The following is a 21,097-nucleotide window of genomic DNA, read 5'->3' on the forward strand; positions in this document are numbered from 1 at the left end:
CGAGGCCCCTGGCGTCCTGGGTGAGGGGCTGGGGAGCTCCTTTCCGCCGTCCCCTCGGGGTGGGGGGCTTCCTCGGCTGGGCGGGGGGGGGGCCTTGTGCGCTCGGGCTGGGGTGTGCGGTCCCTCCCGGGCGGGGCGCGCGGCACCCCTGCAGCGCCCGGGCGGGAGGGAGCCTCAGGCCTTGGAGAAGGTGGCGGCGGCCCCCGCAGGGCCCCCGGGGGCGGCGCCCGGCTCCTCCGCCCAGCGGTTCATGCAGCGGCGCCGCGCGTTCATGAAGAAGTTGCTGACGGTGTTGAGCTCCAGGCCGAGCTGCTGCGAGATGGTGACCTGCATCTCCTTCGACGGCCGCTTGTTCTCCTTGAAGATGGCGATCAGCGTGCGCCGCTGCAGGTCGGTGAACACCAGGCGCTGCTTCTTGGGCTGCAGCGCGCGCTCCTTCTGCTGCTCCTGCTCCTTGCGCTTGCAGGCTGCGGGGAGCAGGGCCGCGGACAGCGCCACCGCGCGGCGGCCGCGGGTCCGGGCCGGAGGGCAGAGCCGGGAGGGTCGGGACCCGGAAGGGAGATGGGGTGGGAGGACAGAGCAGGGAGGAAGGGGACCCAGGACAGATGCAGGGGATGCAGAGCAGGGAGCGGGGGACGGCAGGGAAGCATGACCAGGATGAAGGACCACAAGGGGCAGCGGGAGGGACAGCGCAGAAAAGGAAGGCGAGGACAGAGGGTCACGGGGCAGGAGGCAGGTGGGGAGACAAAGAGTCACAGAGTGAGCACTCTCCACAGCCAGCTCCCATCCCCCTCCCTGGGCCCATTCCGGCCCCTCCCCAGCCTCTGGCCCCCAACCCCCTCATCCTCCCACTCCAGCAAAGATTCCCGTCCCTAACCCCCAAAGGCTGGCTTTTCCCCTCCTCTCTGCAGCCCCAACCTGGGGGATGTCGGGGAACCCACAGAAACTACACCGTGAATCATTCAATCAATGCAGACCTGGGTGGAAAAGGTGGTTAATCAGCCAGCCCTGGGCGCACCACAAACCCCACCACCCAGCGTCTGTGAAAGGCAACCAACATCCTGAGCTCCTCCCTGTGGGGCCTGATGGCCCTGGGGACCCTGTGCCAGGCAGACGTTGGCACCCACAGCCCAAAGCAGATATCCAAGCGCTCCCACAGGACCTCCTTAGAGTGGCCTACTCCAGCGCCCTCTGCAGCTGAGAGGGTCTAAACAGAGGGCCTGGAGAGGGGAGTGGGGGTTCAGGAGCACCCCTCCCTCTCCCAAGGGGCAGGCCTCTCTTTCTCTCTGCAGGGAGAAGGCCCCCAGCAGCCCCCACCACCCACAGAGGCTGGGGAAGGGGAATAGCATGGAGCTGAGCCTCACTCCCCAGCCTCAGCGGCAAGCCCCCCCCCCCAGGACCCACTGAAAGGACAGGTGGGCAGGCATTACCCACCAGGACTGGCTCCCCACAACAGGGGCTGGGGTGGCTGTGGCCTCAGCTTCAACTTGATCACAATCGCCTTGTGGAGTTTGTCCCATCCCAAGTGCCTCCTCCAGCCGCTCCCAGTCACTGCCCTCCAGGTGCCGAGAGAGAGGCAGGCTGTATTGTGGGTCCCTGCTGCCAGCCCCTCCTCTGTGCCAGCCCCAAGGCACACTGGGAGCACACAGCAAGGCTTTGGGTTTCAGAACACTTCAGACCAGATGTCCACCCATGTCCTCAGAAATAAACGGGTAAACTGGGTGTGGTGGCGCACGCCGGTGATCCCAGCAGCAAAGTTGGCAGGAGGATCACGAGTTCAAAGCCAGCCTCAGCAACTTAGAGAGGCCCTAAGCAACTTAGTGAGGCCCTGTCTCAAAATAAAAAAGGCCCGGGGATGTGGCTCAGTGGCTAAGCACCCCTGGGTTCAATCTCTGGTACCAAATAAGTAAGTTAAATAAATATTCCCTGCACTGTGACTCATTTCTTGGGGACAGGGTTTTGCCCATTTAGAGTGTGAAATGACAACATCTCACTCTCCATCTCCCTCTGAGGAAGATGCTCAAAGTCTCTAATTGGCTGCTTCATATTTTATGGTCAAGCAAGATGGACACAGTTTATTGGATGTTTTAGAAAATCATCTAATGGGAGGATGGAGAGAGTATCAAGAGAAATGGTTAATTTCAGAAAAAAAATCAACAAAACAGGAAAAGCTATCAATATTGTCAGGGGGTGAGAGAAATGTATTCATGAAACAAGAATGTGGTGCTGCTAAAGAAAAAGGACAATTAGAGAAAAGGAAATGAAAAAGGGGGCCGGGCTATAGCTCAGAGGCAGAGAGCTTCGCGGCATGCGCAAGTCCTCCCGCTCCATCCCCAGCACGGCAGGAGTGAATGATCTCATGTGAAGATCGGATGCTAAAGTCAAGCAAATGTCCCAGAAAACAGAATAGAGCAGATGCGGCGACGGAGGAGACAATTACCACGAAGTTGGAGGACGGAGTCACGAGCAGGTTTGTCACTGGATCAAGAGGGATCCAACACCAGAGGAAGAGATGATCAAATAGCGTAGAATTAATTCCAGATTGAAGGCCAAGAGGCTCTCAGTTATGCACATCAATGAATGAGAAAAGGCGCTGGCCAAGACTCATCCTCGTGAAATTTCAGAGCCCTGGGAATAAAGGGGAGACCTGAAAGCTTCCGGAAAGGAAGCCAGATGTCACATCAAAGCTGGAGAATCAGAGTGGCCTTGGGCTTCTCAGAAACTAGGAGAGCGTGGGGCAAGGCTTCCAAAATTATTTTTTAAAACCAACCCCAATATTTTATTTATTTTTAAATTTTTCTTTTTTAGATGTTGATGAATGTTTATTCTATCCATTTATATGCAGTGCTGAGAATCAAACCCAGTGGCAAGTGCTCTCCCACTGAGCCACAAACCCAATGCCTCTGATGTTTTATTTAATTTTAAGGTTTTAAAAGGCAGTGCTTATCTATTATCTATTTTCTTTTTATATAATATTATCTATTGTCTATTTATATATGCATGTGCATCCACACACATACAAATATGCTTCCAAAATTCTGAGGAAAAAGTACTTATATATTCCAATAGAATTGCCAAATTTCCAAACATTAGGCATGAAGGCAGAATAAAGATACAGTCAGACAGTCCAGAGTTTCAAGTTGGCGTTGGGCACACCCTTCCTCAGAAAGCTACTGGAAGTTGTGCTCCATTCAAATGAGGAGGTAAATCAAAAAAGGGAGATATGGCATTCAGGAAATGTGATCCAACCTAGGAGAAAGAGAAAGGGGCCTCTGAATGGTGAGGACACCCTCTGGAAGACCACTGGACAAAGCTGTCACCCACCTGACCCACAAGGGCATCCCCACTCAAACCAGAGCAGGAGCCCCAGGGGAAGGGATAAGGGAGGGAAATCCTGTGGAGTAGGTTTTGCATTTTGTTGGGGAGCGTGGGAAGAACTTGTGACTGTCGAGTGTTAGCTCCTGGAGCAGGTAACATTTCTACAGGCAGGGAAACGGAGTCCTGGCATTCTACACGGCTCAGTTGTGGGCAACATGCACAGAAACCCTAATAACGTCAGTTATCGAATACTGATTTAGGCAAAAGGTTGTATTTGTACCTATACTGAGAGGTTGGCAGAGGGTGGTTGAATAGGGAAAGAAGGCAGGGACCAGGGCTGTAACTCAGTGGTAAAGCCTGCCTGAGGGACTAGGTTCCCGCCCCAGCACCAAAATACTTGGCAAAGTTTCCATGATGAGCACTACTGTCCCTGGCAGCCTTTTGTGTATCACGCGGGTGGGGAACAAGGGCGCCTCCATAGTCTTACATGCAGAGAAAACACTGGACAGAAACGCCTGGAACCACCCGGATCTCCAGCCTCTTCGGGGCTTGCTACCCTGTAAAGGCCCCAGGGACCAGAGAACACCAAGGCTCGGGCCGCCAGTCTAGGGCAGGAGTCAAAACCCAGCCCAGGCTTTGAAGTGAAGGGGCCTTTCGTGCACACCTCTGACCTCACTCATCACTCCCCAGCAATTTACTCCGGATCTGTAAATCTAGGAGGACAGACGTGCAGATGCTGAGCTCACAAGACGGTGGTGTCCCGCCCTGCACGGATCCTAGCACTCCATTCTAGTGACCACAGTTCCACTTGGACTTGAAGGTGAGCCACTGGCCCGGGGCTGTGCAGCCAGGGGCGGTACAGGAGCCAGCGCGGGCCTCCAGGGACCCTCCAAGGAGGGAAGGCGGGTCGTCCCTACCCCCCACCTCCCCTGTCTCCATCCAGTGCCTAATGGGGACCCCGAGGCAGAGGCTGGGGGAGGGGTTGGCGCAGCAGAGTCGTGGAAAAAACTTCGCGTTTTGTCGATCACAGCAGAAAGAGGCTCGGCTGTCCCCGCCCTTTCCGGCGTTCAATCTAATTACAGCTCCTCACAGCCCGATCGATCGATGGCGCTCCCGTCGGAGCTGTTTACCGGGAGCAGCTTTTGTCATTCGTCCCATCCCCCACAGCCCCTGCGGAGCCCCGTCCCCGGCGCAGCCCCTGGGCAGCCCAGACCCGGCCCCACGCCAGCCCTTTTTACTGAGTGGAAAAGAGGCTGCGAGGGGACCGGGGTCCCGAGGGCTGGGGAGAAGGGAGCCAGGAAGAGAGGCCCCGGACTCAACCGCGTCCTCCCAAGGCCACTGTGGCTCCCACCTCCCTAGTCCCCTCCACCCAGTGTCAGGGCACCTGCCCTCCTCCAAGGCCTCCTCCTCCTCCAATATCGTCTCCTGTCCATCACCTCCTTCTCCATCTCCTCCACCTCCACCTTCCCCTCCATCTCCTTCTCCTCCACCTTCCCTTCCTCCTCCTCACCCTTCACCTCCTCCCCCTCCACTTCCATCTCCTCCTCCACCCCCACCTCCACCACTCCACCTCCTTCTCCTCCACCTCTTCCACCTCCATATTCTCCTCCTTCACCTCCATCTCCTCCTCCTCCATCTCCATTTTCTCCACCACCTCTACCTCCATCTCCTCCTCCTCCACCTCCATCTCCCCCACCTCTTCCATCTCCTCCTCAACCTCCATCTCCTCCTCCAACTCCTCTTCCTCCAACATCATCTCCTTCTCCATCACCCTCTTCTCCATCTTCTCCTCCATCTCCTCTTCCTCCACCTCTCCCTCCATCTCCTTTTCCTTCACCTTCCCCTCCTCCTCCTCCTCCCCATTCAGCTCCTCCTTCACCTTCTTGTCCTCCTCATCCACCCCTCTCTTCATCTCCACCTCTACCTCCATCTCCTCCACCTCCATCTCATCCTCCTACTCCTCACCTCCTCCTCTTCCACCTCCTCCTCCACTTCCATCTCCTCCAACTGCTCCTCCTCCACCTCCATCTCCTCCTCCAACATCATTTTCTTCTCCATCACCTCCTTCTCCATCTTCTTTATCTCCATCTCCTTTTCCTCCACCATCCCCTCCTCCTCCCCTTCATCTCCTCCTTCACCCTCTTCTCCTCCTCCACCTCCTTCACCTCTACCTCCACCTCCATCTCCTCCACCATCACCTCCTCCACCTCCATCTCATCCTCCTCCTCCTCAACCTCCATCTCCTCCACCTCCATCTCCTCTACTTCCATCTCCTTCACCTCCATCTCCTCCTCCAACATTATCTCCTTCTCCATCACCTCCTTCTCCATCTTCTCCACCTCCATCTCCTCCTCCTCCACCTCCTCCTCCTTCACCTCCATCTCCTCCACCTCCCCCTTCTCCACTTCCATCTCCATATTCTTCTTTGCCTTTATCTACATTGCTTTCTCCACTTCAATCTCCTGCTTCTTCACTTCCATGTCCACCACCACTTCCAGCTCCTCCTCCTCCACCTCCACTTCCCCCTCCTTCACCTCCATTTCCTCCACCTCCACCTCCTCCACCTCCAAATCCTTCTTTGCCTCTACCTCCATCTCTTTCTCCACTTCAATCTCCTGCTCCTTCACCTCCACCTCACCACCACCTCCATCTCCTCCTCCTTCATCTTCACCTCCATCTTCTCCTCCCCTCTCCTCCTCCCACTTCATCTCCCCTATCTTCTCCTCTACCTCCACCTTCTCCTCCTCCACTTCCATCTCCTGCTCTTTCACCTCCACCTCCTCCACTTTCACCTTCACCATCTTCTCCTTCATTAAGAGTTCTTCCTTCCTCCACAAATGTCTTCTCATCCATCATCTGTATCAATTCTACCACCATCACCTCTACCTCCATGACTTCCTTCACCATTGCCTTCTCCATCACCTCCTTATCAGTCACCTCCTCTTCACCCCTCTGCTGTCCCCCTTTTCATCCCCTCCTTCTCCATTGCCACCTCATCCATCACCTCCATCATCTTCTCCTCTATCTCCTCCACCTCCACTTCCATCTCCTCCTTCATCCCCTCCTTCACCATTAGCATTGGTTCTTCCTCATCATGCCTCCACCATCACCTCCACCATCTGCATCAGTTCTATCACCAGCATCTCTTCTACCATCAGTTCTGCCTCCACCATCAGTTTTACTGCTACCACATCACCTGCACTCCTCCTCTGCCTCCATGTCTCCTCCATTGGCCCTCCACCACCTGACCATCTTCACCTCTTGCACACGGTCACCTCCTCTAGCACGAGTCTTCCTCTGTCCTGCCACTCCCTGCACCTCTGTCCCTATTGCTTCCACTGGACCATCGCCAGCACCTTCCTGTTCACCCCTCTGCCGTCCGCTTGCTTGCACTACCAGACATCCACCTCCACATCCATCACTCTACCTCATCACCTCCTTTGTGCCACTCCACCAGCCTCTGCTCATCACCACCACCTGCCTCCTGTTTTCTTCACCTCCACTGTGACCATCAGCAAGAGCAGCCCCACCTCTACCTCCCACGGTACCATCCACAACTCAGAGCCCACCCAGGCCCACCTGTACATGCCTAGCACAGGGGACATGATCTGGGTTCCCTCACTAGGGGGTCCCGGGCTGTAGTGGGGGGACAGAGAGGAACCTTAGGTACAGTTCCTGACCACTACTCATGGATGTGTGGCAGCTGGAGGAGCAGCTGGTGGGACCTTCGTGTGGGATTGTTGGGGCTGGGGGGACAGCAGACTTGCTGTGACACCCAAGGAGAGTCATTCCCTGTGCCTGTGAAAGCCTCAGTACCCTTACCTCCATCTCCTCCTTCCAAAAAATTGGAAAGGAGACTTTTTTCAGTGTGGGCCAGCCGCCCTGGGTCCTCCCATGGTTCCTCAGCATGGGCCCTCCCCATTCCCATCCCCTTCCGCCGCGTCACCTCTCTGTCCTCACCTCTTCACTCAGCGCCTCCTCAGCCACACTGGTCTCATCTGGTCTCCAGCCTCAGGGTCTTTGCCTGCTGTCCCCTCTCCTCAGAATGCTCCCTCACCCCAGCTTTCTCCCTGGAGGCCCATGCTGACCCCTAGCTTCATCCTGCTCTCCTCTCCTCTCTGCTCTGATTTCAGGAGATCAGCCCACCTCCTCCTTGTCCTCTAGGGCCTGCGGCTGAGGAGCTAGGCTGGCTCCTGGAGGGTCCTGGGGTCCCGGGCGGTCCCAGCAGTCCCGGGAGGACATCATCATCATCCAGAAGAGACCGAGGTCTATCTGAGGTTGAGCCCATCCGCAGGGCCCAGCACACCACCACCTGCCTCCTGTTTTGAACGTGGGACAGCCCCAGGTGGCTGTCCCTTGGCCTCCAGGAACAAGTCACAGGATCAGGAAATCTCCTGGAAGGGGTGGGGACACTTTCCTCCAGAGTGTCACCCCCTTGGCCTGGTGGTCCCTTGAAGTTCCCACTAGGTCCAGCAGAGGGCAGCCGTCCCTGCCCAGCTAAGGAAGGGGCGCCTATTAGCTGTTCCGGGGCAGATGGAGGGGAACCCCAGGACTCCAGTGGCTGGATGAAAGCCCTTCTGGTCACACCCCCCCGGGACTTGCCTCCACATCACCTGCACCCTCACTTCCTGCCTCTTTGGGAGGGTGCTGGGGTCAGCAGACCACCAGGGGCCAGGGAGGTGGTCTGACCGGCTGCTCCTGGGAGCACTGCCTGGTGTTGCACCCGGTGCTTCCTCAACCCGGGGCCGGGCCAGGGTTCAGGCAGAACGCCCCCAAGGAGGTGAGGCTGAGCTTTTCTTGAGCTTCCATCTGAGGCCACCGGAGAAGCTGGGCTCCGGCCCCACTTTCTGTGAGGCCATGAGGTCCCCTGCCCCCAAATAAGAACACTATCCCCTCTTCTGGAACCTTCCTGGAGGGGGGACCGTGGACAGCCCCTACCTACTCTCCAGGTACAGCGGCTCACCCCCCAGAGGCCTGGTTCCCTCCCCTGTCCTTCCTTCTGGCCCTGCCCTGCCCCTGTGGGGCCTGAGGCCCTCTGCTGTCATCCAGGAGTGCACCTAGGAGAGGTGGCTGCTTGTTCCAGGACTCTGCCCCGTGACTCCCTGGGCGGGTGGCAGACTCCAAGGCCCTGCTGAGGGAACTGACCGGCGGGTGCTGTGTAGAGGGCCCAGAGGGATTGGGAGGTTGGGGTCGGCTCTCAGTCAGGGTGGGGTGGGGACATTGGCCTGGGTCAGGTCACCCCTCCATGGACCAGAGTCCCGGCTGCCACTGGGGTGCACCTGTTAGACCACAATCCTCGGGCAGGTGACAGTCTGAAAGACTCCCTCTGGCCCTCTCCTCCCCACTGCCCTCCCCCTCCCTGCTTCCCTCCCCTCTCCAGAGGCCCTTGGTGGCTCTGGCTCTGGGTAGCTGTGAGGTGCAGCCTCTGCCGGCTCCCTGGGTCAGTGGGTGTCTCTTTGTGCTTCTGAGAAGGACCAACTCTAGCTGCAAATAGGCTGAACCTGCAGGCCCCTGCCTCTGCTGGGCCTGCCCTGGCTCTGCAGGACTGCCTGTGGCCAGGCGGAGGGTGACCACCCGCATGAAACCACCTGCAAGAAACCAGGAGAACCTGTGACCATGCAGAGCACACCCTGTGGCCAGTGGGAAAGGAGAGCCTGAGAGTCCGCGGGCACAGAAGGCAGTGGCTGTGGGCGTGAGGAGCGGGCAGCAGACCTCAGCCGCAGTTCACTTGCAGCTGTGTGACTGTAGCCCTGACCAGGGCCTCCAGCCCAGGGAGTCTCCCTCTGCCTGCGTCCCTACTCCAGGTCAATGGGGATGCTGGGCTGGGCTTTGAGCACTCACCCTGGGCTTTGGGACACTGGTTTCTTGTCTTATGAAGTATCACGCAGTAACCCGTGACTCTGGGGGCCCCACCATGCAAGGGCCCTGAGACTCCAAGGCCACGGCCAGCCTGCTGGCCTCTCCTGCCTTCATCTGGAGCATGTTGTGGGGCCAGTCAAGAGCAGCCCTGCCTCACAGAGCCCCGAGGAGGGACCCTGGGCTGGGGAGGACCACCTGAGATCTCCAGGAGACAGGAGAGGGGCAGCGAGGGGCAGCAGAGAGGAACAGCCCCCCTCTGAGCAGGTGGGGGGTGGAGCTGGCACTGGGGGGCTAGGGAGGAATGGCTCCATGGAGACACACCTGGGTTGGGAGGGTCAGTGAAGCCCAGAGGAGGCCAGCCTGACCCAGCCACAGGGCCTGAGCCTGCGGGGGGGGGGGGCATGGGAGGCAAAGCCCCCAAGGGTTGGGGTGACAGGAAAGGCCACAGTGGGGCTGGGCATCAGTGCGATGCCTCGAACCACTGAGCCCCTGGCCTGCGCTGTGTGCCCCCGCCCTGCCCTGTGGGTCTACCTGGGCAAGGGGTGAGCATTAGGGAGCAGAAACTGGAGCCACTGGCCCCTCCCTCTGGCCACCTCTGCTCCTTACTGGGCTCCAGCTTCCCGGAGCAGACAATTCAATACGCAGCCTGGTCCCCGGCTGGGATGATGGCCCGTTTCCTTGGCAACGCGTCCTGCCCTGACCACCAGCTGCCAGGCCCCAGATGTGGGGAACACTGACATCCCACACCTGGTGGTGTGTCCCTGCTTGGCTGAACTGCCCTGGCACCCCACACTGGCCTCTTCCAGCCAGAGACCCAGACAGAGGTGACTAGCTCAGGGTCTCCCATTGTCCCTCAGGGGATCAAGCTCCAGAGCAAACACTCTTTTTGTCTAAATTCTGCAGCCCTGGACCAGCCAGAAATGGGGTTCAGTAGTGTGGACGGGTGTGGAGCCTTCTTCAAAAAGAGGCTTCCAGTGGCTGGGGCTGGGGCTGAGAGGCAGAGCGCTCGCCTAGCATGCATGAGGCACTGGGTTAGGTCCTCAGCATCACATAAATGTAAAATAAAGATGTTGTGTCCACCTCCAAGTGAAAAATAAATATTTGAAAAAAAAAAGAGGGTTCAGAGCTGGATCCTCATGCCCAGTGAGGCCCCAGAGGCCTCCTTACCCTTATCAGTCCCCACCCTGTCCCTTCTCCACCTCCGGCCAGGTGGCCAGGTGGCCAGGCCAGCCGCCAGCGCCCAGTCTTGGTAGAGGTTCACTTCCCTCTCCTCCGCCCCTCCCCTCCCTCCTCCCTTGATGGGATATTAATGGCCGCATTTCAAGACTTATCAGGGCAGAGAGGTTCAGCAGCACCCTCTTGCCCTGCTCCCCCTTCCTGTCCATGGCTCCATCTGGAGGCTGGACACCTAGGGCGAGGGCAGTGGGGGCCACTCTCATAGAGAACACCAGCCCGAGACCCCCACTCAGGCACTCAGGGGGCAAACCAACCTGGCCCAGGTACCCTGCACCCACACCCGCACACGGAGCTTTGACTTTCAAAAAGACATCCAGGAGCACACTTGGGAATGAATTTGAAAAAGATGGCCAGAAAGGAAATAGATAAGAAAAGGACAAGGGAGGCCACCCAGAGAGGGGCCGGGGCTGACCCAGCATTGCAATTATTAAGAAATTAATCCACCGATAAACACACAGCAAAGGGACCCACCCCACCCCTTCCCGCAGGCTGGGGCTGCCCGTGGGGAGGGCAGAAGAGGAAGCAGTCGGATAAAGAATGGAAAACAAACACCTCACTACCAGGTGGCCCCCAAACCCTCTCCCCCCTGGCCCAGCTCCCGACGCGCAGGGGAGGGCAGACACTTGGAGGCTCTTGTTCACGTTTTTGTTGTTGTTTTTCTTCTTTTCTTTCTTTTCACTCTAACACCCGACCTTGGAAGAGGAAAGGGAAATAAAAAACAATCGGGCCCTGCTGCCTCTTCAAGGGGAGCCCCTGGAGAGGAGCTGCCTGCGGAAAGGTGGACCGGCGGCCTCTGCTCCATCTAAACTTGGAAACCGGCCCGCGGCGGCCAGCCTGCCTTCCAGGGGCGCGGGAGGCTGAGGCAGGAAGACGGCGAGTTGGAGACCAGCTTCCCCCACTGGGGGAGAGCCCGTCTCAGGACCTGACAAAGTGAGAGGACTGGCCATCTCGCTCAGGGTTCAATCCCCAACACCGCAAAAATCAACAGTGATAATCTGGGAACTGGTCAGTGGGTTTTGAGTAATACAGTTTCTCCTTTGAAGGGTCAAGGGGACCCGCAGGAGGAGGAAGAGGACGGAGGCGTCCGTTTTGCTGGTGGGGCGGGCTGAGCGCACAGGCTGCGAGCCCGGGGCGCACGGGGAGCGGCTCCCGGGGTGGAACCAGGGTGCCCTGAAGGCTGCGCCCGACTAGGAGCCCTGAAGCTTAGAGGCCCAGACCCCTCGGCGGCCGAGGGCGAGCGCACACCCCTTTGGGTCGGGGACCCACGAGGGTGGAGGTGGGAACGCGGCGGCACCGGACTCTGCGGACTCTGCGGGACTGCGCTTGCAGGATGGGCCAGACAGACTCACAGACAGCCGGCCGGCCATCGAGAGCGAGCGCCTGGACGCGCCGGAGACCCTCCCCCAGCGCCCCAGGAATCCACTCCAGAGGCGGGAAGAGGTCGACGGCGCGGCAGCCGCTCCCCCCAACTGCACAGCCGCTGTGCCTGGGAGTCGGTTCTTCCAGCAGCCCCCAGCCTCTCTGCTGTCTGAAGGCCGGTGGTCCGGGTGGGTCAGCTCACCTGTCCTGCTGTGCGTGTCCATCCCCGCGGTGGATCTCCTGGACATCTACACTGTGACCCTGCAACTCTCCAGCGGCAAGCATCTCGCTGCCCTCATTTCTCTGCGGCAACTCCGTGGCTTTGTCCCTTACGTCTGGGGGTTCCCTGGCCGCCTCCATATCCACAGCAAGACTGCGGTGGAAGAGCGAGCGTCGCAGTTTCTAGCTACAACTACTTGGCAGAGGGGAAACTGAGGCTGCAGGTGTCCTGGGCCTGCCCAAGGTCAGGCAGATCACCAGGGCCCCTGGCTCGCCCAGGCTCCCCTCCCCCGTTCGTGCAGACTTCACATTGATTAGGGTCTACATTTAATTAAAAACTTGATCCAAACCAGCTTGAGCTCCTCTGGTTAAGCTGAGCCGCTGCTGGCTCCACACAAAGAGGCTGCCCGGCCTGGCCTCACTCCCATAGCTGCCCCAACTTTCCTGCCTCTCAGCCTTGTCCCCATGGGTCCCACCAGCCAGAAGTGCCCTCCTCTATCCATGCAGGAAGGGAAGGTGGGGAGTGCAGACAGGAAGCTATCTGACATCTGAAGGGCTCTGGGGGGCCACAGGAGAGGGTGTGATGAGATGGGTGGAGTGGCAGCTTCCATGTGGCCATACGAGGCCCCCTCAGCTTGGAGAGAGAGAGGAAAGGGTGAACCTCGAAGACCAGGAAGGAGGTGCCTGCAGCGGGTGGGGTGGGATGCGGTGGTTCAGACTAGAATGGTAATGGCTGACAGGGAAGAAACAAACCTGGGAAGGGGAGAGAGGTTCAAAGAGGAGATGGGTGGATGCTGGGTTAGCTCCAGAACTTACTCTAAGGGGACTTCAGAATAAAGGGATGAATGTCAGTCCCAGCCTCCTGCCAGGCAATCAACTCCCTAGATTCATCTCTGTGGCTGGGGGGGGGGGGCATGTGGGAGTGACTGCCCCTGCCAACAGGCTCTGATGTCATGACAGAGAGAAATTATTGAACCTGGCACTGGTGGGCTGGAGCGCTAAGGCTGGGCCCAGGCCACCCTGGGGGGTTGGCGTTGGGGAGGGCAAAATTGCAGGGACCCTGGTTGACCCAGTTGGATGGGAGGAAGCTGAGACTTGGCTCTGACCCCTCTCCCCAGGGACTCTGGTGGGAACTGTCACCCTCCAAGGAGCTGGAGGGGAAGCACAGGCCCATGGCTAGGCTGGCACGTGTGGTGAGCAGAAAAGGTGGAGCTGGTCACCCACCAGATGGCCACGCAAGCAGCCTGTAAACTGGAAGGCACCACCTGAGCCTCCATCCACAGCAGGGCTTCCCCACTTCCCAGCCTCCAGAGTGCCCACCCTGCCCTACTGCAGGAGGTCAGGGTGCTTGGGAACCCCAACCCTGGTCTCAGCTCCACCGGGCTCAGCCTTTAGAGGAGCTGGAACCCCGGCCACACTCCTGCCCATTATGGAAGCTGAGGCTGCTGGAGCCCGGCTCTGAATCATAAAAGGGGTGTGGCCTTGGAGGTGCCCTCCTGGCCTCGGCCTCAGCTTGCTTGCCTATAAAGTGGGCACAGCAACTACATTCAGTTTAAAAGAGAGTCGCATGGGCCATTTCATCTCTTACTCTGGACGGGAGTGGGGACCAGGACCTCAGTCATCCAGGTGACCCTGCCCACCCCTGTGCCTGCTCTCCTCCCCTGCATCATGTACCAGATCCCGATGGCCCAAGTGCTCCTCAAGAGGGAGGGCATTGGTTGCGGACACCCAAAGCACACTGGGCATCATTCATGGTGATCTCTCCTGGATCCAGCACTTACAGCCCTGCTCTGGGAATCCCCTTGTGGGCACCTGCAGAGTCCCCTCCGGCCCACAGATCCCCTTCAGCACCCTGGCCCACTCTCTGAAGTGTCAGAGAGATGGGGAAACTAAAGCTCAGACTCTTGCCTAGCATCAGTCAGTTGGGGATGGAGCCCAGGTGATCCCCAACCCTGGTCCTCTGCTGCCTAGTGGGGCTAGAGCTCTCTTCTGGGGTGTCTGTACAAGACACCCATTCAGTGGGAGGTAGGGTCTTCACAAAAGGAACAGGGGTCCTAAAGAGTGGATGGCTGACCCTCCAGGGGACTCCCAGCTGGCACCTTTGGGCCAGGGCCTCCCCCACATCAACTCTGACCTGGATGGTGGAAGCAGACGCGGGTTGATGTCCAGGTGGGCCAAGGAGCCTGGGTGGGGCCCATGTGCCCCCTCTTTTCCTTTCCACCCCCAACTCCTCCGGACCCCCAGCAATCTCTTTGCCCACCCAGTGCCAGAAACAGCCCTGGTTTTGATCTTCCATTTGTCCCATGTAGAGGCCAAGACCCCGTTGGCCCTGGGTCTCTCCCTACCTTGGTTTCCCTCTGCTGGTGTCCACCATCCTCAGGGATTCCAGGCTCCTGCCTCAGCACCAATGCCCAGCCCGAGGAGGAGGACACAGGTCCCCCTTTTCAAAGGACTCCATCTGATATTTTATCATATATATATATATATATATATATATATATATATATATATATATATTCTGATCAGTTACAAAAAATACTTTTCCTTTGGAGTTGCAATTTAAACAATATTTGAAGACGGCCGAAGCTATCTATCGACCCGGCCACAGTGATGAATTGGAGACGGTAATTCGAATTCATCGACCGCCCCACCCCTCCCCCAGCCCCTCTCCCATAATCACAGTTTGCAGGGGAGGGGTCTCTGCAAGGAGGAGACCCTGGATGAGCCCCCAGCCCAGAGGGAATGGGGCTGGGGGCTGCAGGGTGGGCCCTGCCTGGAGCTGCAGGATCCAGAGTCAGCATGTGGCAGTCAGAACCTGGCCCGGGCACCAAAGGCGCACGTTTTACAGACGGGTAAAATGAGGCCCGCGAGCCGGAGTCCAGGCCTGGGACTCAGGTCTTTTGAGGACTTCTTGGGCGTCTCAGTGAAACAAAGAAACCACCGATTTCCTCCTTTCTCCCCGGCCGAGATCCGCCAGGAGGTGCACTGGGAGGGGCCTGGCCGCGGGGCAGGGTCCTGGGGCCAGGCTCCCACCTCTGCGCTGTGGCCTCCCCTTTGTCTCTCCCTCTCGCCCTCCCTCTGCTCCTGTTTCGGCCAGTTTCTCCACTCGTCGGTCTCCTCCCCAGTTTTCTTTATTTTCTGTCTTTGGACCCCTTCCCGTCGATCTTTATCCCCCCCCCCCACACACCATCTGTTTATTTCTTCTCTCCTTCTCCCAGCGCGGACGCCCTTGCCCTTCCGTCACCCTTGCTGTCCCCGCCCCAGCCTGGGGAGACTCTCGGCGGCCCGGGACGAGTGGCCAGGGGCTAGGAGACGAGGACTGGGACAGAGAGTTCTGGGACGGGGCGGCGGCCGCGGTCCAGGTAGGAGGGCTTCGGCGCGCCGGCCGCGGGTGGAGGAAGGGGAGTCCTCCCTGGGGGCTGGAGTTAGGCTGAGGGGTGTCTGGGCGCCGCGGACTTGGGGCATCTGCTGGCGCTGGAGGCCGCCGCCTGGCAGGCCGGCTGTCCAGTGGGGACGCGCCTGCCGCCTCCCGCTAACCGTGCGATTTGCCGCCACTTAACCGCTCTTCATTAGCGCAGCGACCGGAACTAAAGGCCTCGGCCGGAGCCTAATTACCCCGCAGCCCTCGCCCTGGCTACGTCCCAGGTGGAGTCTGCAGGTGTGCTCGCGGCCCCAAGCACAAGGGAGGTGCGAAGGGTTAGGGCCGGGCCACCCCCAACAGACCTGGGGACAAGACACGTCCCGGTTCATTAGGTTCGTGACGTCCAACTCTGCCTGAGGCTCAGTGTGTGCCTGGCCCTGGCTCACCCCTCCGGTGGCCCCAGGCGGCGGCCATGGCCTCTGTCCCAACTAGTTTCCTAAATGGGGGACAGGCTTTGGAAGACAGAAGTCAGGGAGGCAGCCTCAGAACTCCAGCCCAGCCTCAGTTTCACCCTCTGTAAGTACACCTGCTGCAAGCAGGACACCAGGCTGGGTGGCCTGAGGTGGGCGGAAGTGCACACAGACCAAGGTCTGCGGCAACCAGGCAGTCCCCACACCAGAGTGGCACTGTTCACCTAGCGGTGACCTCCATCCCAGGGGAAGGGGCTTCTGGCTTGACCTGTAATGATCCTCTGTGGGCCCTCAAAATATGTCATTCAAATACCACCGAGGGGTCACCTTACATGATAAGTTGGTCATGGTAAATGCCAAGACTGTGGCTAATTCAGGGTTCCCCTAGCCCACTAGGTCCCCCAAATGTGTGGCCTGGATTTGAGGCAGTTGATGGGCATGGAGGTATATAAAACACCTGGCTCAGTGGCAGCCGCTCATGCCTGGAGAGGGCTGCCCCTTCCACAGAGCCTATGGGGTGTGCTCTCTACCACCTGAGGTCACCCCATCACACACTGCAGGCCGCCATTGTGTACTGATATGACTGAGCATCCACAGTGAGGCCATGCGTGCCCCTGCATGTGTCGTGGGAACAGGACACCCTGGTTCAACCCTCACAGGAAACTGTCCAGATTCTTGTAGCCTTTCTAATGCCTTCCAACAACCTCCTGGGGACTTAGTTACTTGCCACATTCAAAAGATGGCTTATTTCCCCGTGGCCCAAAGTGGAAAATCCAAGACTCCCACAAGAGGCTCCAGCTAGACACCTGGCTTTTCAGAAGGGGAAACTGAGGCACTCCTGAGGGTGCAGTCTCCAGGAGGCTGTCCAGTCTGCCTGGGGTGTGGAGAAAGAGCAGCTTGCAGGGGGGCTGCAAATCGGGGGCCATCTCTATCCCCCATGGTGCCTCTCTTCCCAGCCCCTGCTTGGTGGGCTGTGCTGGGGTGCAGTCAGGCCCTCCTTGTCTCCTGGCTGATGGGGAGTCTTGCTTGAGCCCCCGCCTGCCCCGCCCTCCTGGGCTCTCCTGTGCTGGAGAAGACCATCGATCTGGTACTGGAAGCTGCTATTGTCCCTGTGGCAGGGGTGTGCAGCCCCCTCCCCAGCGTGGCCAGGGAAAGACCCCCTTCCTGGGCCAGGGGCTCTCCTGCACCCCACAAACACAGGATGGGGTGTGCCCTGGGTTCCTGTAGACCCAGCTACAGCAGGGAGGAGCATAGGGGTCCCAGGAGGCTGCTGCCTGAGTGGGATTGAGAGAGACTGAGGCAAGAGAGAAGAAAGAGCGAGGAGCTGGAGAAATCCTGCGAGCCAGCTGAAAATAAAGAGCAGTTTGTGGGGATAGAGTGGTGGGTCGTGGAAAGGGGAAAGACAGAACGGAAAAGCACAGTGCGGGGTGCACCCCTCCAGGAGCAAAGGCGGGCAGAGGCAGGCAGGAGGCTAGGCCAGGGTGTGAAGGCCTCTGGGCGGCCCGAGCTGAGGGTCCCGAGGGCCGCCCCTCCCCCGCCCATTCTCGGGTGACCTTTGCCAGCGGCCGGAGTGGGGGAGGGGGCGATCGATCGCCGGGGCTGAGCTACAAAGAAGAGAGCGCCAGGGCTGGGGCTGAGCACAGACTCTGTGGCCCGGGGCTGGACGCTCAGCGGTCCCTCTTGGGCGCGTCGGGAGGAGGGGAGTGGCCCGCCAAGCTGACAGCGGCGGCTGGTCCGGGGACACAGCAACACCACCACTCCTCTCCAGGCGCGCGATCGTGTACACACACACACACACACACACACACACACACACAATGAACTACATTGAGCGTGCTTCGAGGAACAGCCCGGACCCTCCCAGCAGTCCAAAAGGAACTAGGGAACCCTACCCATTCCGGAAAGAGCAGCAGGGCGACAAGGGGTGGGGGACCGCGCAATTCCTTTCTCCCCTTTTGGTGTCGACACAAACCCACAGAAGCGCAGACAGCGGTCTAGCCTACTGCGAGCCCGCGGGCAATAGTAGGGTGCACGGTAGGAGAGTGGGGAGGGGGTCCGGGCGCTCTGCCGCCTCGCGGCTGGGCGCTGGGGAGCCCAGAGCCCGCGCTCTGAAGTAGGGCGGAGAGCGCCAAGCTCCTACCTGCGAGGCGCAGCGCCGACATGCGCTGGAACTCCGGCTCCTGTAGCCACTTCCACATCCTGCGGAAGGTCTCGCGGCCAGACTTGAGCTTGCTCCACGGCTTGGGGTTGCGCAGCAGGTCGGAGAGCGTGCCCTGAGAGCGGCACAGTATGCGCTGCGCGAAGATGGCCTGCGGAATGCTGTAGCGTTTCAGCTCCGCGGTGATGCGCTGCGCCACCTCCTTGGTGTTGATCTCCTCGGCCGCGGTGCCCGCGCCAGGGCCTCCGCTGCCTCCGCCTGGGCCGCCGCCACCAGAGTGCGGCCCGTGCGCCCCAGCCGCCGCCAGCCCTCCGAGCGGCGCCAGCAACCCCGCGGCGCCCCCGCCGCCCGCTCCACCACCACCTGCACTGCCTCCACCTCCCGGCAGCCCTCGGGCTAGCGCGTCCTCGGCTCGCCCCAGCAGCGCAGCGTGCGGCTCGAAGGCAGCAGGCGGCAGCAGCTTGTCTCCGGCCAGGTGGCCCGGCGCCCCGTAGGCAGCCAGCGGCGGCGGCGGTGGCGGCGGCTGAGGGGCGCTGTGCAGCGCCGGCGGCAGCGCGTTGGGCAGCGGCGACAGCGGCGACCCCATGGCGGGCAGCTCCTTGCCATAGGGCCCGTAGAGATGGCCCACCGAGGCGAGTGCAGCACGCTCGTCGCGCATGAGGGTGAAGCTGCCGCTCACACTAGCAGCCAGGCGTTGCGGCGGGGGCGGCGGGGGCGGCGCGGCCGCGGGGTGCGGGTGTGCGTGAGGGTGGCCGGCGTGCGCTCCGGCCACGGCCGCGGCAGCAGCGTGCTGGTGGAACTTGTCGGCCACGGCTGCGAGCGGCGGCAGGTGCTGCAGGGGCGTGAGCGTCGTGTAGGTGCCACCCAGACCCGGCGCCTCGCAGGCCATGCCCATGGCGGGGTGCAAAGGACCCGCCAGCTCCCCGCGGAAGTCAGCGCCGCCGCCTGCGCTGCCCGCGCCGCCCGCGCCCCCGGCGCCCCCGCCGCCGCCGCCGCCGTCCAGCAGGCTGGCCATGCCCGCCACCAGGCCCGGGCGCCCGGGCGCAACCAGGCTGCGGTGCTGTGCGGCCGCAGAGCGCGCGTGGCCCGGGCTCAGCAGCTCTCCCGCCTGCGCGTGGGCCACACCGTGCAGCCCCCCCAGGCTCTCCAGGCTCAGCTCCATGCTCAGCCGCCGTGCGCTGGCCCCTCGCCGGCTCGGCCTCCTGCCCGCCGCGCGCTGCTCGGCGCCGGCCCGGCGCGCTCAAGGCCGCTGCATGGCCCCCGCCTGCTCCCCGGTGGCTGCGCGCGAGGCTGCCCGGCTGCGCGGCGCACGGCCCGGCCCGGCTGCGAGCACGGCCACCAGGATGTGGCGGGGGAGCAGCCGCTGGCGCCCGGGCCCGGGTCTGACGTCAGCGCCCCCGCCCACCGGCTCCCGCCGCCGCGGCCTCCTATCGCCTCGCTCTCTGCCCGCCTCGGCCCCCTTGAGCGCCCAGCTGGAGTGGGTCAGACTGGCCGGAGTGGGCCGGACCTGGGGTTCTAGGTTTGGTATCCCTAAGCCCTCCAACGCCCCCTGGGGTCTCCAGTACAGGAAACTCCCGATACAGTGGACAGGGGTCTGAGGACAGCCTCGGTCTAAGGGAGGGCAGGGGGCCTCATCTCTGCGTCTCTGCTTTCTCACCAGAGAGCCCCGAATGTGACTTTCCTGCCTCGTGTCTCCACAGAGTGCCTGGGAGTGCGACTGGTCACTGCCAGAGCTCCGGTCCACCCCTTGTACAGAGCCCCACCAAGAGGGTCGCTTCTGCAAGCTCCACCCTTAGGCATACAGAGAGTCACAGCGTCCCTCAAGTGACCTCTTCGGGGTAGAAGTGGGGAAAAAGGGAGGTCACAGTCTACCTTGCCCCAGATGTGAAGATCGGCCCCATGGGCCTCAGTTGCCCCAAATGTGCCATGGAATATCCAGCCTCTGGGGTTCCAAAGGCCCTTCCCAATTCCAGGCTCCTTCTATTTCCCTCCAGTCCCAGTGTGCCAGGAGCCTGAGGGTTACCATTAAAGATTTCCTGTCACCCTCCAGCCCAGAGAGGCTGAGGACACACGTCCTGTTTCCTGAAAAGTCCCTGCCATAAACCCCACGTCCCTGGGATTTTCCTTGGGCAGAGGAAGCCAAGGTGCTCTTCATCACCTGGAGACAGGTGAGGCCAGGGTCCTCTTGGAAATGGGGTAAATAGGGCGGCTTCCTATAATCAGAGAGACCTCTGTGGACAAGATCCCTTCAGAGGGATGAGATGCAGGTCAGAGAGGAGGGTCCAGTGTGCCCAGGCCAGATCTTAGAGGGTCCCGCCACCTTGGAGCCTGAGTCTGGAGTCAGGAGGGTATCCAAAATGCATGCACTCCTAGCCCTCCTTCCTTCCTATGACATCTGTCCCCAGGGTAACCCTCTTCATGATCTAGAATGGGAAAGGGAAGGGCAGCATTATTAGGGCTTAATTTTGGAACCCCCATTGGTCCCCATCTCAGTAGGGAGAAGTAGGGCTCTCAGCTGAGGGCGGGAGGAGGACCCAGTCAAGGAGCCCTTACAGGCAACCCATTTGGGCAGCCTGGGACTTTCAAAATGATTCTCTGGCCCCTGTAGACCTGGATGTACATTGGAGATTCTGTTTTCTGACTAGGTCAGACCCTGTACCAGGCCCTTTCTCCATTTCTCTTCTATGATGGGGGGTGTGCAGAGGAGGGGCTACACTCTCCCCTGCAGACCGAGAGGGAGGGGGCTGTGCCTGGGTGGGCTGGGGAGTAGCGGGCAGTCCTTGATGCGGCGCAGCACCTGAGGTTTGGGGGAGACAGTAGAGTGATGTGATCTCACTCCTGGGCGGGATAGGGCTAAAGGGGACCCCTATTAGTACTTGGTGTTTAGGATTGAGCATCTAGTGAGCACCTACTGTTTATCAGGCACATTCTTCTCACACCACTGGATCCCTATAGTTTAAGCCCCAGTTATACCCCTTCATTCTGGTGTTGTCCTAAAGTGAACACCACCCCAAAATACAGGCCCTTGGACTTCCCCACTTCAGGGCTTGTGTGCAATTTCAGGTTTTGCACATCTTCACCCTTTTCTACAGGGTGGGGAGCAGGTCTGGGCAGGTG

General features: G+C 60.0%; 1 protein-coding gene across 1 annotated transcript; it reads right to left on the reverse strand.

Annotated features, from left to right (window-relative positions):
* Positions 1-174: 174 nt before the first annotated feature.
* Onecut3 (one cut homeobox 3) lies at positions 175-19,142 on the reverse strand. The gene is made up of 2 exons (XM_027952370.1): positions 17,963-19,142; positions 175-467 (listed from the first exon to the last, which is right to left on the reverse strand). Exons 1-2 carry the CDS (start codon positions 19,140-19,142, stop codon positions 175-177), a joined length of 1,473 nt encoding a protein of 490 aa, XP_027808171.1.
* Between the last annotated feature and the right edge of the window lie 1,955 nt (positions 19,143-21,097).

The sequence above is a fragment of the Marmota flaviventris genome, chromosome 1 (genome assembly GCF_047511675.1).
Source record: "Marmota flaviventris isolate mMarFla1 chromosome 1, mMarFla1.hap1, whole genome shotgun sequence".
Lineage (NCBI taxonomy): Eukaryota > Metazoa > Chordata > Mammalia > Rodentia > Sciuridae > Marmota > Marmota flaviventris.

What these genes read in the sequence shown, in the direction of transcription:
- Onecut3 (XM_027952370.1), bottom strand. Translation starts at nt 19,142, where the DNA reads ATGGAGCTGAGCCTGGAGAGCCTGGGGGGGCTGCACGGTGTGGCCCAC. An exon ending in GTCGGCGCTGCGCCTCGCAG is followed by an intron (nt 468 to 17,962) that starts GTAGGAGCTTGG and finishes TGCTCCCCGCAG; the next exon opens with CCTGCAAGCGCAAGGAGCAG.